This window comes from Podarcis liolepis, assembly GCF_965112155.1.
Source record: "Podarcis liolepis genome assembly, chromosome: 11".
NCBI lineage: Eukaryota > Metazoa > Chordata > Lepidosauria > Squamata > Lacertidae > Podarcis > Podarcis liolepis.
This window is the reverse complement of record NC_139565.1, coordinates 45,930,399-45,947,930: the sequence shown is the minus strand read 5'-3', so window position 1 is coordinate 45,947,930 and position 17,532 is coordinate 45,930,399. Positions and strand designations below refer to the sequence as shown.

Sequence of the window (17,532 nt, the reverse complement as noted above, 5' to 3'; positions counted from 1 at the left end):
TAAATGGGATGACATATATTTGAAACAATTGCATATCCGGGGCTTCATTTCGTGAGTATGGTTGTTCACTACTCAAATAGATTGCTGCCATTAACTTAAATGCACCCTTCATATATTTAGCTATATATTTCTGGGTTCAGTTACACTCCTGTGTAATTAAGAAAGGGATATGCAGATACGACTGACTCAATTGTCAATAACTTCCACCGAGATCTATAATGCAATATAAAATGAGATGTTGTCCAAGATAAAATTGTGAAGAGGCAAAACATCCCCAGATTACTAGAGATCCATCCCAACTATGTCCGTGAATGCATGCTGAAACGCTTACACAGATGGAACATTTGTAATAGGGCAACATTGGATTCCACCCAGAGAAAATATACCAGCTGAATGTCCAAGCATATTCATCACTTTTCATTCGTTAGAATAAAAAAGCTAAACTTCAGCACTATAGGCACCCAGCTTCTTTACCCACTAAGTTGAGAGCCAGTGTGGTGTAGTGGTTAAGAGCGGTAGTCACGTAATCTGGGAAACTGGGTTCGTGTCTCCGCTCCTCCACATGCAGCTGCTGGGTGACCTTGGGCCAGTCACACTTCTGTGAAGTCTCTCAGCCCCACTCACCTCACAGAGTGTTTGTTGTGGGGGAGGAAGGGAAAGGAGAATGTTAGCCGCTTTGAGACTCCTGAAGGGGAGTGAAAGGCGGGATATCAAATCCAAACTCTTCTCTTCTTCTTCTTCTTATACAAGTTGCAGTTAAGTTTATATATATGGTATTATTTATAAGCATGGGAAGACTTAGAGATACACACACAAATGTATTCTTGGTTGGGTGGGGGAGGAAAACAACGGATTGTTTATCTAAAAAAAAAATTAAGGTGGTTTGCTTTCTGCAATTATGCAGGCTAGAAATTTGGATTAAAAATGAAAGCTGGGACTCTTGGAAACATGGAGAGAATATAGAATATACACAGACTAAATTAAGGCTGGTTGACTGTCAGCAGCTTCTCCTTCATTACTATAAAATCTAAGTTTTACTTACTAGAACATGCCAGCCAAAACATTTGAAAAGAAGAAATGAAGCAAAATGAGGCAAAAATCCCAAAAGGCCTCTGATGTAAAGAGAGCAGAATATAATTATGCAACACATAAAATTGTTCTGGTAGTCCATTGGGCAATCTCTTGAATCAGATGTTTAAGCAGGGAAGAAACACAAGAAAATCAAGCCAATTTTGAACATGACTGTTTAATGTTATAAAAATACAGATACTGACCTGTGAAGCAGTAATTGTCTAAAGTTGCCACTTTGTGGATTAATGGTGAGATTATGAGAAAGATAATTGCACAGCCTTGCTCCCATATAAGAAAAATTTGGAACAGATGTAGCCTTTCAAACAAAAGAATAATTGGAATTAAAATTACAAAATGCTGTGGATTTCTTGTACTTAAAATATTTTCCTTGACCCCTCCACAAGAACGTGAAAAGAACAATATTCAGCTAACCAGATATCACTGACTGTTTTTTAAAGGCCCCAACAACCACCAGCAGCTAGGCCTCCTCTAAGGGTCAGTTAACTCAGTTCTTATTTATTATAATGCATCCTTTCTTATACTCATGTGCCCCCTTGGTATAATTTTGGCCTTTGAAACACTTAGTTCCTTGCTCTTCCCTTAAGTCCCACAGCTGCAACGCTGCTACCTCCCACTCACAGCCATCTCAGAAAGTAGTTGTGAGTTATCTTTGTGCCTAGTCCTCTAATTGATAAAAAGAGTTCAATTCAAGGTCTCTGTCCTCATTTTCAAAACTTCCATGAGGTTTCAAATTCACTTTTGGCAGAAAGACATCTTCTACACCTTCAACATTTGATAGTAAATATTATCTAGCCGAATTTATAAAATACCCGGAGCAGAAAAAGATGCAAAAACCAGTGCATTGTGAAATATAAAAACAACTACAGGATACATTGTAATGTTAGCAAAGTGGCAGATATCTCTTTCAAGTTGTGGACGCTCTTTAAAGCAGAGCTTTCCAAACTGTGTCGTGACATGTTAGTGTGTCGGCTGCAGTGTGTAGGTGTCATGCAAACGCTCCCTGCGCTCGTCCCGGGGCTGGAAAGGGGTTAGTTTAACCTCCGTTTTGCTAGTAAAACTGAAAATTACTGTGTTGCAAAATGATGCATGTCTAAAAAGTGTGTCACCAACATGTAAAGTTTGGAAAGCTCTGCTTTAAAGATTCAGCCTTTAAATTAATTGGGCCATCTTCCGGTTTGGATGTATGGCTAGTAAGACAAAAGTACATAATGCCCATGGCTTGAACTGCATTTTTCAACGCTAAAAGAAATGCCAACTAACAGAAGTAAGGAATGATATCGCAAAAATAACATTAAGTAGCCTCAGAAAGCAATACGTATTTCCTTTGGAGTAGGCCATATTGAACATAGAAGGCCTTACATTCCAGTAAACAAACACTGGAGAAGGTTGCAAGTGAAAAAGAGGAACAAAGAGGTATTTTCCTATTTCGTATCTAAGAAGTGCTACTTAAACTTTGATTTCTGAATTGGCATTTAAACGTGCCCTGACCTATACACTATGAGCATTGAAACTGGAACTAATATTCTATTTTTAAAACATTTCCTGGAATTTTAAGTAGGTTACAATAAGGGTTCATAAAGCAAATGAACTGTCCCCCAAAAGGAAAAGAATACTACTTTGGATATAAGAGTTGGTTACCCTTTTCCATTTGCTTTGTGTACTAAAATACATTCAGTGAAGATTAAACAAATATTTCTAACCTATATCACAGAATGTGGGTTTCCTTCATAACAGACTTTAAAAAACAGGGAGAGTATCATCATTCTGCAGCCCATTATTCAAAGGTACACACCTTTCTGTCACTATTTTAAACTTGCATGGCAAAATTGCAAGGAGTTGGTCCTCACTATCAAGGAAGAGCTGATCAACGAAGTGAAAGTACTAGGAACCATGGAAGGAAGTGATCACGGCCTCTTGGGTTTCACTGTACAGAGGCATGGGAAAGCTGAATGTAGTTAGACATGCACTCTGGACTTTAAGAAGCTTGATTCAAAATAAGCTTAAGGAACTACTGGGTGAAATTCCATTTCAGAAAGATTCAAAGATGAATGACAGTTTCTTAAAGGTGAAATATTGAAGGCACAAAATGCAGACAATTCCAACAAGAAAAGTGGGAAGCATTTAAAGAAACCAGTGGGGTTGCATAAGGAGCTCACAAATGAGCTGAGATGTAAGAAGGGCATGTATAAGAAATGGAAGAAAGGGGAAATCACAAAGGAAGAGTACACATGAATAGGCAACAGTTGCAGGGAAGTTAGGAGGGTCAAAGCTCAGAATGAACTCAGGCTTGCAAAAGAGGTTTATTCAGCTATGTTCAAAGCAAGAAGAAGAACAAGCAAGTAGTAGGTCCTTTGCATGGAGATGATTGACAAATGCTACTGGGTGACAGAGAAAAGATGGAACTGCTCAACACCTACATTGCCTCCGTCTCTCCCAAAATGAAAGCAGTGTCCAGCCTGGTAATAACAGAATAAATGATGCAAGGAGAGAGCTGCAGCCCAATATAGGAAAAAGTGGCAAGGGAATACCCAGCTACTTGAAATCTCCAGGGCCTGATGAGCTGCACTGAAGGATACTAAAGGAACTTGCAGATATAATCTCTGAGCCTTTGTCTTTAATTTTTGATAATACTTGGAGAATAGGGGAGGTCCAGACAACTACCAACCTGTCAGATTGACATTGATAGCAAGAAAGGTCCTAGAACAGATAATTAAACGGTCAGTCTGTGAGCACTAAGAAGAGGCTGCTGTGATAACTAAGACCCAGCATGGGTTTCTCAATAATAAGCCATGCCTGATGAATCTCATTTCTTTTTCTGATAGGAGTTTCAAGCTTGGTGAATCAGGGGAATGCTGTGGATGTAGTCTTATCTTGATTTCAGAAAGGCTTTTCACAAAGTCCCCCATTATCTTCTTGTGGAGAAGCTGGTAAAATGTGGGCTGGACAAAGTAACTCTTAGGTGGATTTGTGGCTGGTTGACCGACCGAACCCCAAGAGTGATCACAAATGGTTTCTCATCATCCTGGAAAAAAGTGACCCATAATTGTTCAATGTCTTTATAAACGATTTGAGTGAGGGAATCGAAGGGATGCTCATCAAATTTGCAGATGAAACCAAACTGGGAGGGTTAGCTAATGCTGCAGAAGATAGAATCAGAATTCAGAATGACTTTAACAGATTGGAGAATTGGGTCCAAACTAACAAAATGAATTTTTATAGGGACAAATGTAAGGTTCTACACTAAGGCAGGAATAATCAGGTGCACAAACATAAGATGGAGGACACCTGGATTGCCAGTAGTAAACATGAAAAGGATATAGAGGTCTTAGTTTACCACAAGCTTAACATGAGTCAACAGCAAAAATGCAAACACTCTTCTAGGCTGCATAAAAAGAAGTATACTGTCGCAGTCAAGGGAAGTCATAGTCCTGCTCTATTCTGCTCCTGTTAGTCCACACCTGGAATACTGTCCCCAGTTCTAGACACCACAATTTAAGGTTACTGACAAGCTGGAAAGTGTGCAAAAGAGGGCAACCCAGATGATCAAGGGTCTGGAAACCAAGCCCTATGAGGAATGGTTGAGAGAACTGGTTATGTTTAGCCTGAACAAGAGGAGACAGAGAGGATATATGACAGGCAGCTTCAAGTATCTAAAGGGATGTCACATGGAAGATGGAGCAAGATTGTTTTCTCCTGCTCTGGAGGGCAGGACTTGAACCAATGACTAAAAGTTGCAAGAAAGAAGATTCTGTCAGGTTTTACGATGTCTCTCCCACACAAGATGCAGCAGGCTGACAGGTTAATTACTCTTAGATTTATTTAGTAATTACACAGAAGCTGCAGTCCGAGCTCTCCTAGCTCAGTCTTCACTAGATGAACCAGCTGGCCCCAATGGATGACGCTGTCTGCACCAGCAGGACACCCTCCACTTTTTGCCCCACCTCCTGCTGGGCTGACGTTGCCCCAGTACCCGGCTCTTCCTCCTGCTCCGAGGGGATTTGGGTGCAGCCAGCCCCCCCTCCTCTCGAACAGAGTCTAACAGAGGCTGTTACCCTGCAGCCGGCTCTGTGGAACAGTCTCACTCGGGAGGTGGTGAAATTTACTTCATTTGAGGTTTTTAAGTAGAGGCTGGATAGTCATCGGTCATGGATGCTTTAGTTGAGATTCCTGCATTGTGGGGGGTTGGAGTAGCTGACCTTTGAGGTCCCTTCCAAATCTACAATTGTATGAAAAGCTTCATCTCTAGTGTAAATAATTAACATCCAGATCTTCAAAAGCTCCTAAAGGCTCAATCTTTTATTTTATTTTAATAAAAGCAAACTTGATGTATCCCATGTTAATGTGAGATTAGAAATTCATGTAGATATTTTATATATATTATGCAACCTGTCCATCAAACATGACATATATACACACACACACACTCTACCTGTTGGTATATGAGCTCAACAAGTTCTTGTAATGCTTCATCTGTAGTGACACAAGCATTTACAGTTTCTGAAAAATGTGCTCTTTCAGTTTCAAAACAAGCCGGCTGTTCTGCAAGGTGGTTGAGAAAGTCCTGCACATATTCTGTTAGAGTTGGAAATCCATCACAACCATCTTCCAAAGAAGATTCCTAAAAGCGATTATAGTCAGCTTTGGAATTAAACTTATTATCAGTTCTCATTCAAATGGCTTCAACAACTTATATTTACCAATAATAGCGGAAGGCAAAATAAATAAATAAAGCAGTCTGAAGTTTAAAAACGCACACAACCCTGGAGCAGTCTTAAACTGGGCATAAAGTTCTACTAGGGGGCCTTGTTAACAATCGTGGTGAGCCATGCCTGTCCACACACCATGAATACTTGCTGTTGGTGAATTACAGCTAAATTATAGATACTGTAAAATAATATATAACAACAAGACTGGGTGGTATGTCACAGGCACAGGATGCCAAATTCACTCAACAGGAGCTGTTTCAGCTAGGCAGTTGCAATGGCATTGGAATTTGTTTGTGTGTATACGCACACTCTAATTAGCTATTTTTTTTCAAGTAAAATCTTCTACATTTATTCATTTTGTAATTATTACGTGCATATATAAAATGTAAACACTGTTGCTGTTTAGAGATGCTACTGCAAAAAAGCAAGCAAGCTGATTTTTTTCATACAGACCAGAAACAGTATATAAATGGACTTTCTGCCTCCCCTTCCAACGTATAGCCCTCCCCAAATCCACAATGGCAACCCATGTGTTACATGATAGCAAAAGATACTTAGTTTTACGGAAGGGTATTTGAAGTCAAGTATACTAGCACTCTTAATAATATTAATAATGTGCTGTGTGCAGTACTGGCACATAATCAAAAAAGAGGGAGAGGCTGTCCTCTCAGATCAGTCAGCTAGATATAGTGAAGTGTATACTTTTACATATACACACTACTAATACATATATTTTTAAATAGCCAAGGCATATTAGAAGGCTTTATCCACAAAACCCCATGTCATTCAAGAGCAAACTTTTTCAAGCAGTCCCTAAGGCATTCTCAAAATTTCAGCAAACTGAATGTTGCTTACAGATTGTCTAGCTGACCTACTATTAGACAAATCAAAAGTTGCAGACAAACAGCAGCACTGAAGTGTCTATAGACGGGAGATTTCTTCATTTTAAACCATTTGGTGTTTAAGGATCTCTAAAACACCAAGAGATGGAATTTTCAGCTTCCAAGATCAAAGTCATTTCTTACAAAGAAGATTAACAAGTCTAGCAGAATGTTCACATTGGCCTCACTTGCTTGGAAATGGAAGAGAGAGGAGGCTAAATACTTACTGTAAGATTAGGGGTATATCCTGAGGGGTAAAATTCAGGTGCATTCACAGAAAGCTTTGATGTTACCACTGGAGCCACAACCACCTGAGGTTTAGCCATTCCTGATTTAGAACTATTTTTTTCTGGTAAAGATGTAGCTCTTGCCTGTTCTGAAAATTTAAAATATGAAGAAACTGAGTTTGCATGTTTCAACCAGAATTCATTTAAAATACTCCCCCCACCAGTGTACTGGGCGCCCAAAATCTTGTTGGCATCTCTGCTCTTCTGCTCGTTGTTTCTCTTTCTCACTATTGACATTATGCAACCACTAGTACTTAAATAAACCACTTTTGTCAGGGTCAACCATGGAAAAAAGGAAACTAAGCTCAGCTTTAAAGCTAGGAAGAATTAAAAGACTTTACTATCATTGTAGTGCAGTCTCTTAAACACAAGGCAGTTCTATGACAGCTGAGAGATGGCTTTATTCCTTTACTAGAGAAGATATGCAATTTAGACACAGTTCTTGCCACAGGCGTATGGGTAGCTGTTAATATACATGGTGTTCATAAAGTTATAAAGAGCTGCATCATACCACATCAGGAAAACCCCAAATGTGAGAATAAAATTTATACCCTGCCCTTTAGCAGAAAAATGTCCCTGCCTACAGGCTCATGATCTAAAAAGACATGACACATGAGGAAAAATGCAGGGAGGGAGAGTGAAATTCAGAGAAGATTTAATCTCAAAGAGAAAAAAGAAAGAAAAAGAACCCACTCAAAGTCCAATCAATCATTAATAGTCGAAGCCCGCAATCCTAAATGGTGTGTGTGAGACAGAGAGCTAAATTCAAAGGCAGTTCTATCATCTCATCCTATGCCCTTCTGGGCTCAAGTTGCAGGGCAGAACAGAGGGAGTGCCCTTCCACTCATTTCCAGCACAGGTCGGTGGGAGATGCCTTTTTACCCCCCCCCCCCACTTCATTGGTAATAACGAGAGGATAAGGTGAGGGAGAGATCTGGACACCCTCAGTTCCAATTTGGGGACAAGTTGTGGGGCCAAGAGGTCACTGGATTGAAGCCAACACACACCTGTTTGATCCTAGCAATGTTGGGTTGGAGCTCCATTATCAGTTGGGGCAGGACTTCAGAGGAGCTTCTAGCACTGGAGAGCTAAACTCTTAACCTCAGATCTCCCTTTCTGACTTAAGCAGGAGGGATCCAATTCATCCTATGGCCGCTGGGATGCACTCCCAGGAACCACTGGATTGTACACTAAGAATCAAAAAGAGTGGTTCCCAAATATTTTATTGCACAGAGCATTTGAAAACTGCTGAGCATCTTGGCTGACCACTAAATATTTCCTGCCTGTTATAGCTACTGCAATATGCTGTGCTAGATAACTGCATTATTTTTAATTGCTTTCTTAATTGCTTTTATTTCTTATATTGGATTTTATTGTATTACAGTTTGAACGACTTCAAACTGTAATACAATACTACACCATAAGAAATAAAAGAAGCAATAAAATACAATTACAAATCAATATGAATATTTAATGCTGACATGGTGCAGACCACCTGAATGAAGCTTGTGAATCACTGGTGGTCCATGGACCAGTCAGGAAACCTCTAGTGTAGGAAGTTTGTGAACAGAGAAACAAAATCAATGAACATTTGAGTCTACACTACTGATGATTGATTGTCTATTAAGTGGTACTGAAATGGGGATCTGAACAAGTCCCCCACTCAGTCAATCTGTTATTGCCTAGATTTTAGCTAGTTATTAAGACTGGAGTGTCATCATCTGGTAACCCACCATAGCTCTCTTGGATCACACAGAAGATTGTACTATAACCTATGTATTCCCTAGCCACTAGAATGCATTTCGAAGAAGTTCTGGGATGCATTTTTTAAAAATAAAAACTGAATATAAAATAATCACTTATATATTTTAAAGAATGTATAATTGGGGACTGTAACTGTTAAAAAAACCTGAATTAACTGGCATTAGATATTGAAGACATTAGGCTGTCCCTGTTCTTTCAATTCAAACAGAGCTTGAATTTTGAGGCATAGCTTTGCCTCAGAATGTAAATAAAGATTCTTGTTTGTGTGTTTATGTATCTCACACTCCTTAAGTCAACAGGTGTTACCATGACAGCTTCTTGTGCACCCCTTACAAATACAAAGTAATAATCCTTATGCACTGAAGATTATACAGAATAAAGCAAAGTTTTGCATTACCAAAACATAAACCTTTTTCCTGGTCATGTATAAGAGGAAAAATATTCAAAATTTAAGGTATTTATTAAGTATAAAGCCTTTTTGCTACATTTCAGACAAAATAGCAGACATGTGTCAGTCTTTCTGTTGTATTTAATTGTATTTTAAAAGGCATTTTTATTCATAGGGTAGAATCCAATTGGTCCTCCTGTTGCTGTTGCTCCAGCAAAGGTGTCCACAAACAGAGGAGAGATTTCAGCTCATTTCTCTGTCCCCTACAATCTCCAGAAACATGTTCTGAAGTGTCCCCTAACCCCCCCCCCCACCCAGCAACAGATTTTAAGGGTGTCAGGGACTCAAAAGGGGATGGTAAAGGTAAAGGTAAAGGTACCCCTGCCCGTACGGGCCAGTTCTGACAGACTCTAGGGTTGTGCGCCCATCTCACTCTATAGGCCGGGGGCCAGCGCTGTCCGGAGACACTTCCGGGTCACGTGGCCAGCGTTACGAAGCTACTCTGGCGAGCCAGAGCCGCACACGGAAACGCCGTTTACCTTCCCACTAGTAAGCGGTCCCTATTTATCTACTTGCACCCGAGGGTGCTTTCGAACTGCTAGGTTGGCAGGCGCTGGGACCGAGCAACGGGAGCGCACCCCGCCGCGGGGATTCGAACCGCCGACCATACGATCGGCAAGTCCTAGGCGCTGAGGTTTTACCCACAGCGCCACCCGCGTCCCACCAAAAGGGGATGACAGATCAGCAAAAATCACTTCCTCTCTGTTACCAGATAACTCCTGCTGAATCAAGGGCACCAACTGGATAAAACCCATACAGGTAATTAAATATATTGTATCATCAATGTATAGTCTATGCTATGGATGGCAGGCATAAGCAACTCTGTCCCAAGAAGTTTACAAATTAAGTTTTTAAATGAATATGTTGTCTGTCCTAAATTTTAGGGTTAAGGCAGGCGAGGCACTTATTTACAGCTGATAACATATTCTGCTTTCCTAATTTACTGTGTAGCTGCTTCCTCAAAGGCAACAACTTCTTTTAAATGCAGCACACAAGATGTGGGAATCTTGCCACCTTGCTCAATTTTAAAGTTTAAGCCCTGTATAATCGCCCTGAACATTTTTAATAAAAGAGTGCTAAAAATAAAATACACAAGAAACTTCCTTAGAAGCAGCAACAGATTTCAGTCAAATTTACTGCTGAATCCTCATGTTTCAAGATGTCAGCCTTCTTGCATCTTCTATATGACAAATTGCTTTTTACATTTTGAATCAGTAATTAAAATTAACACTGGCTAAAATGTTGGTTGAGTTTCAAAACAGCCCTTTTCCACATGGGCACAAAAGCTCCATGAAGAGTTCAAAGACATTTTTACCATAATCTCCTAAACATGATTACTTTAATGCAAGTTTCACTGGGTTCAATGCAACCCTATAAACAACGAAACTAAACTATGCAGAACTTACTCTGAATGATCATGTTTATGAATGGGCTGCTATCCATTCCAATCCTGAGTGTATATACTTAAAAAGAATTCCTATTAATTCAAAAGAACCTGCTTTCAAATAAGTGAGGCTAGACTTCAGAAAGGAAAAGGACCTTAAGAAAAACACCCACACACAAGTTCTTGTTTTACCCTGCCCTATTCCTCTCTATTGGATGTGGGTGGCGCTGTGGTCGGCGGTTCGAATCCCCACAATGGGGTGAGCTTCCGTTGCTCGGTCCCAGCTCCTGCCAACCTAGCAGTTTGAAAGTACGTCAAAGTGCAAGTGGATAAATAGGTACCGCTCCGGCGGGAAGGTAAACGGTGCTGCTCTGGTTTTGCCAGAAGCAGCTTAGTCATGCTGGCCACATGACCCGGAAAAACTGTCTGCGGACAAACGTCGGCTCCCTCGGCGAGTAAAGCAAGATGAGCGCCGCAAGCCCAGAGTCGTTTGCAACTGGACTTAACTGTCAGGGGTCCTTTACCTTTTTATTCCTCTCTAATCAGCAGTACCATCTTACTACCCAGTGAGAAACATATAAGGACCAGATTTCCAATTAATGGAATGGGAAGGTCAAATTATACATACTGCACTACACACTAGCAAACTTGCACAAATATAAATCAACACATTGTTTGTAACCATACATATCTATTTCAGACCGCATTCAAGGGCAGTCTACAGAGAGGAAGGGGCATGCAGGGAAGATGACACACCATCCCAATCTTTTTTTTAAAGTGCACCTAGCCCTTGGTAACGTAATAATCCTAATCCCATTATTTGTTCCTGCCCAGAGAATTTAAATCAGGACAACATTAATGCCATTCCAATAACCAAAGAGACTTCAGGAAGTAAAATAATGGCTCTACCCTACGTGGGACCTAACTTCATCATGGCCAGTGGGGGTTTATTCCCAAAGAAAATCTGCAAAGGACTGCAGGCTTCAATTCCCGAAGTTCAAAAGGCCGTCTCTGCATCTATTCGGGATGAAATGGCAAAAACATTGGTAGATGAGTGGATGGGAGAGATAGAAACACCAGCAGGGTGCATTTCAACACAGTCCAGTGATATAATTACTACAGCAGGGCCGCCGACGCAAATAAATATAGTCACCCAGTATGCGGAGCCGGCCAGAAATAGAGGTGCTCTTGAGGAATAGCGGTGCATGACGCTAGACACCAAGATACAGGGCTGTGTCTTAAAAATGCACCCTGTTGGTTTCTATCCGTCTCTCCCATCCACCCCTCCACCCCCAAAACACACACACACACAATCTCCCTCTAAAGGCGCCCCTGCATAGCCCCCCCATGGAAGAGAGGGAGGGGGGAACCACACATTTTCCCCACCCCAGCCAGGTTTGCACACTTTCTGCCAGGGGTGCCAACTTGAATAAAACATGGGGGGATAGGTAAGCCCCGCCCCGCATAATTGATGACATTACGCAGTGCACGCACACCCTTGGAATGGCAATGCCCCTAAATTTGGGGGGAAACCCCTCAAATATTTTATTGTTTGGTGGGAGGGCCAAAAATTGCCTCCCGGCCCCTAGGAGTTGGTTCCTATGTTTTCTTGCTCAGCTATGACTGCGAGGAAGTAGGTTCCCGACGACGGGCCAAGGCTATGCGGGGAGGTCGGCCACCACATTTCCACTTCCTAATAATAATAATAATAATAATAATAATAATAATAATAATACACAAAACACGAAAGTGGGAGGGAAGGCGTGAAGGGACCGCGCAGGAAGCGGCGCCGGGCCAAATACCTGCGGCGGCGCCGGCCCCCGGGGGCGCCGTCTTGGGCGGCCGGAGGGGTTCCTGGTGGTGCGCGAAGCCCTGCTTGAGGAGCTGCTGCGACGGAGCCCCGAAGCCTCTTCCGCCGCCGCTGCTACCGCTGCTGGTGCCGCCTCCTCCTCCTCCTCCGCTCATCCCCAAGCGGGCGCCGCTCTCCGGAGCCGTAGGAGCCCCACCCCCTCGGCCTCGGCCCGCACCGGGAGCCCGGTCGAAGCCGTTGTCGGACATGTCGGCCTCCTCAGGCCCGCCTCTTCCTCATGGGGGAAACCACCCGAGTCCTCCTCGGCCCGCAAGCGGCCGGCGCCCGCCCCGACACCCCTTGCTCCGAAGCCGCTTCACTTTCGGTTCCTCCTCCTCCTGCTGCCGCCGCTCGCCCTTCCTCGTCAGGCGGAGCGGGGTGGGGGTGAAATCCCCACACACCGCCAGCCACCAAAGACGAACGAGACACACACACGCCCCCCTCTCGGGCTCAGTCAGGGACGCTTGTTGCGTTTCCCCGGTTCGGCTCACAGCGCCTCGCAGCGCCCCGGAGGCCTCCCCTCGCTCCCGCGTCGCCATGGCAACGCGCGGGGCCTAAGGGGACCCCACTTGTGGAGAAACAGGGAGAGCCTCCAGGGCCCCTAAATCGCCTTCCTATTGCGGTGGCATAAAGCTGTTGTGGGGTGCAGTCCGCCCCTGTCAAATGCACGAAGTGTTGTTAACTCCCAGACAGGCTTCCACCCCAGAGAGAGAAATCTGCTTATGTGCTTTGCTAGTGGATATAAAGCCAGGAACCTTATTGGGGATGTGTGTCGTCCCCCCCCCCCCAGATGTTGGACTACAACGCCCATAATGCATAAGCATTGGCCATGCTGGTTAAGGCTGATGGGAGTTGTAGTTCAATATCTGGGGAAAGCTCACCCCCTAGGTTTCCCATCCTTGATTTGGGCCTTCTCTCTCTCACACACACAAGTGTGCTCTCGCTCACACAAATTCAGTGTAGAATGAAAATAATCCCTTCAAGTGGCCGTATTTAATTGACTATACACTGTACCTAGCTAAACAAAGCCACTCTTTTTTATTTTTTGTATTCTCATTTTTTTTAATACAGCATAGACACAAGCACATACCAAATGCAGTAATAGGCTTGCCATATGTCAGGAAAATTCCTGACATGTTCTGGTTTTCAGATGTAGAAATGAGGGGGGGGGGAGGGGATTATGCCGAACTGGCAAAAGGTCAGGGAAAACCTGGATGTACAGCAACGTGATGGAAAAAGCAGCGGAAACAGCTCCAAAAGCTAAAACAACAACAACAAAAAAATCACTATTTTACTTTTTGAAATATGGCAACCCTATGCAGTAAGAATGATGAGTGCGCCATGCTTTTTCCCCCAGCCAGAATTCACTGGAACTCAGTTGTTGCACCTCTCAGGTGGGCACCATTGCTATTCTAAGAGAATGATAGAGGTGCTCATGGTGAGTTCTATATTTCTAGAAAAATAGCACTGCTCTTAACTATGCAAAAGGAAATGGCACCACCTTGGGACTGAATCCCACTTGGTTCAATGGGGCCTACTCCCTGAAAAGAATGCACAGGATTGCAGCCAGTCAGCACGATTGTATTATTATGTTCCCTTACGTCAAGTCAAACTATGCTAAATGGGGCTTTGTCTCAGAAAGTGTCCACAGGACTGCACTCCCTGTCATCTTGTAGGAAGCATTTACATGTACAATGGTTCGAGAATGGTGTCAACATGTATTCATATTGCAAAAATCAAGACTGGCTGATAGACAACTTGTGTAGGGTCACAGGCTTACAATCTAAAATACATGCCACAAAAAGTGAGAAGGGAGGATGAAAAGAAACAAGCCTAGGTACCAGTTCTTAAAGTTTCAAAGTTCTCATATAAAAATAATTAGGAAGAGAAGGCTTCATTCCAATGCATGCTTGTTTGGAATGATGACCCCCTGGCATTGACAAGACTCATTAGGAAGAATGTATGCTTAGAAAATGTGGCAACTTGGGATTGCTTGCTCATCTGGCACAAGCAAGAGTTTCAACAGTAGCCCTTGGCTCACCCTTTCAGAGCTGGCCATTATAAGATTCCAGAATAAGAAGACATTCTTTACAAAAGCAGCATAAGGGAGGTCCAAACTCTTCAAGTATTTTATTAATCACTGTAATTTATGAATGCTGGAACTAGCAGCTTGGTAACTTCACATTTTTATTTCTCAAATGTATTTTTCTGCACTGAAGCTATGTTCTGGGGTAAACTATGGAAGCAATTAGGCCACTGCTTCCAGATGAGTTTTGTGCAGATTAGCAACTGGTTAAAGAGTAGGAAACTGGTTAAAGAGTAGCAATAATGATTTGACAATTGCCAGAACAGAGAGAGCTAAGAAATTGCTTTCCCAGAGGATCTGTATTGGGACTGGTGCTTTTTCATTTTTATTTCCTTAATGATAAAGATTCTTTTGGCAAGTGTCTATTATGTGGGTAAGGGCTTACCTGCCCCCCCTGCCAACTTGAATAAAATATAGCGGGGAGAGGTATATTTTATTCAAGTGGGGGAGTATAGGTAAGCCCCCAACCCACATAATCGATCACAAGACACGGCTCACGCACCCTATTAGAATGGCAATGCCCACCAACTTTTTGGGGGAGTCTAGTCCCCTCAAATATTTTATTGGGGCGTTGAAGGGACTCAACCCCTAGGAGTTGGCTCCTATGGAGCCTGCGGGAGTTGCCAGAAGGAGGAGTACAACACAAGGCGCCATCCAACTATCTTAGGGACTCCACTGGGGAGGATTTTTGCGTAGGGTTTACTCCTCGGCCTTTCCGTCTCCCCAAGGTGTCCTGCTGCAGGAAACGACAAGCCGGCGGCGCAGTTCAACCCTCAATTGAAAGCAAGCCCCTCTCCGCGCGCTGCAAAAATAAAATGAAATAAGCCCCAGGGGCGCGCGCGCCCATGCGCACTCCGGGAGCGGCGTGACGCGTCGGCGAGAGACCCTCTGCCGCCCCCTCTCTTTCGCAAGAGGTGAGCGCGGCTCCCCGCCACGTGACCTAGCCTCTGCCCAGACAGGGTCTCTCTCTTCTCTTCTCCGCTCCCATCCCCTTCCAGTTTCTGGGCTGCGGGCGGCTCGAGACCCGCCCACTTGGCTGGGGCCTCGCGCCGGCTCTGCTGCTCTCCCCTCGGCTTCCCGTCTCGCGCCGGCAGCTCCGGCGAGCCGGGAAGGGCAAGCGCAATATTGCATAGATTTGCAAAAAAAGAGAGAAGCGGGGCCGGAGCGGGCAGCAGGGCGCAAAGGGCGGGAGGTAGGTAGCGAGCTGTTGTCTCCTCTTCTTCCTTCTCTTCCTCCGCTCGGCTCTTCTTCCTCCTTTCTTCTCGGCGCGCCCTAGGGCTTGCTCGGTGTCTCTGGGTTGTGTTTTTTTTTTGGGGGGGCGGTATCGGTTCATTCACGGCCGTCGCTCGCCGCGATTGCTTTTGGGGCGGGGGCTGAGGCTTGGAAACACTTTCTCCCCCCTGCCCTCCCCTGCCCCCGATCGCATCTCCCGCGCGGTTTGCTTGTTGTGCCACGCTTTTATGCGCTTCTGGCATCTGCCCTCCTCGTCATCCATCGCGGCTGGGGGAGAAAAAAAAGCGGAGACTGCGAGGAGGTGAGGATGACTGATACTGTATATATTGATGTGCTTTAAAATGAAATGAGAGCAGGCTGCCCCGCAAAGGGTTAAACCCGCCGCTTTCCCTCCACGCACAAAGCGCAACTTTGGCAAGGAGGAGTAGCAGAACTGTTGCTATTCTAGGCCCGCTGAAGTTAAGGAGAAAAGAGGGAGGCGAGGGGGATGAAAGCAGCAGCAGCAGCTGCTTCCCATTTTGCCCGTTATGGTTAAGAGTGGCACAGACAGGAGCAGAAAAAGGCTGGTTTTTTTTGGGGGGGGGCAGGCTGCTACTCGCGAGGAGGCGCCTCTGGGTCCAAGTTTCAATGGGTTTAGCACAGGAAGGAAGGTCACCTTTGGTACGTTCCTCACCCCAAAAAACCCCAAACCATTGAGTGAGCAATCTGTTGGTTTGACTCTGACATGCCGTCCCTGGCCTGTTTGTCCTGCAACAAAATGATTGAGAAAGAACATGCAGGTAAGGCATGTAGAAACCACATGCCTCCGAAGTGAAGGGAAGCTTTTTTCTTTTGGAAAGAGATTTAAAAGGAATGTGCTTTTTTGGCATCTTCCAGCTTAGCCAAAGCGTCTTTATTGTTATGCAGCAAAAATAAGTTGGTATAAAAGCGTGTGCATGTGGGCCTCTGAGAGCTTTTCTCCCTTTCTTTTTCTAACTGTCAGAAGGGAACCGCAACAGTTGCCAAAGTCAACAACCGCGGTTTGCCTGTTACGTGGAGGTCAAATGTAAGGTGGGAATGGAGGACGTGACCTTGTTTGAGCCTTGAAATGGGCACCGTTTGGGATTTGAGGAAGCTGCTTTCATATATAAAGGGCAGGAGAGAGGCTGTGTGAGGGGGAAGGATCTGGGAAGAAGTGGTTTAATTATGGTTGCTTTCACATGACTTCAGAAGCCACAAGTCTCTTCTTGGGAGTCACGCCTTATCTTTTAAGATGTGAGAGCCAGGGCCGGAGGGCAATGTTTCATTATACTCCCCTTTTTAAAAATTAAAACTCTGTTCTGGGACCTGCTTCAAAGGTACGGCTGCACATTTAGGTTGCCATATCTTTGAAACTGGATTGCCCTTTTAAGGCAAGGGTGGCTAACCTGTGGCCTTTCAGATGTTGTCAGAATATGGCTCCCATCATCCCTGCCTGTTGGACAGGTTAGCTGGGCCTGATGGGAGCCAGATATCAGCAACCTCTGGAGGGCTGCAGGTCATCTACCTCTACTACTGAATGTCCTGTGTGAGTGTCTGGAGGCGGTTGGAGGATGGATGGCAGCTAACAGATTGAGGTTGAATCCTGACGAGACAGAAGTACGGTACTGTTTTGGGGGGACAGGAGGTGGGCAGCTGTGGAGGATTCCCTGGTCCTGAATGGGGTAACTGTGCTCCTGAAGGGACCAGGTGCGCAGCCTGGGAGTCATTTTGGACTCACAGCTGTCCATGGAGGCACAGGTCAAATCTGTGTCCAGGTTTACCAGCTCCATCTGGTATGTAGG

At 44.2% G+C, this 17,532-nt stretch overlaps 3 protein-coding genes across 7 annotated transcripts in view; 1 reads left to right on the top strand and 2 right to left on the bottom strand.

Moving 5' to 3' along the window:
* Window positions 1–12,926, bottom strand: part of PAIP1 (poly(A) binding protein interacting protein 1) — a 22,019-nt gene extending 9,093 nt beyond the window's left edge. The window contains exons 1-4 of the mRNA XM_083466113.1: window positions 12,365–12,926; window positions 6,907–7,055; window positions 5,522–5,710; window positions 1,275–1,387 (exon numbers count right to left, since the gene is read on the bottom strand). Coding sequence (XP_083322239.1) covers window positions 1,275–1,387; window positions 5,522–5,710; window positions 6,907–7,055; window positions 12,365–12,620 — 707 coding nt within the window. The 5' untranslated portion in view covers window positions 12,621–12,926. The remainder of the gene's footprint in view (window positions 1–1,274; window positions 1,388–5,521; window positions 5,711–6,906; window positions 7,056–12,364) is intronic.
* Window positions 1–17,532, bottom strand: part of LOC310688916 (uncharacterized protein C5orf34 homolog) — a 429,478-nt gene that overhangs the window by 26,295 nt on the left and 385,651 nt on the right. The gene's annotated exons all lie outside the window — the stretch shown is intronic.
* The window catches only part of NNT (nicotinamide nucleotide transhydrogenase), a 55,898-nt gene continuing 53,723 nt past the window's right edge, over window positions 15,358–17,532 (top strand). For 2 of the 5 annotated variants that reach the window (XR_014517235.1, XM_083465779.1), the window contains exon 1: window positions 15,432–15,689. The gene's annotated coding sequence lies outside the window, so the exon portion shown is untranslated. Of the gene's footprint in view, window positions 15,412–15,431; window positions 15,690–15,884; window positions 16,032–16,490; window positions 16,510–17,532 lie in introns of those variants that run through there. The other 3 variants (XM_083465781.1, XM_083465780.1, XM_083465782.1) reach the window with 3 other exon arrangements.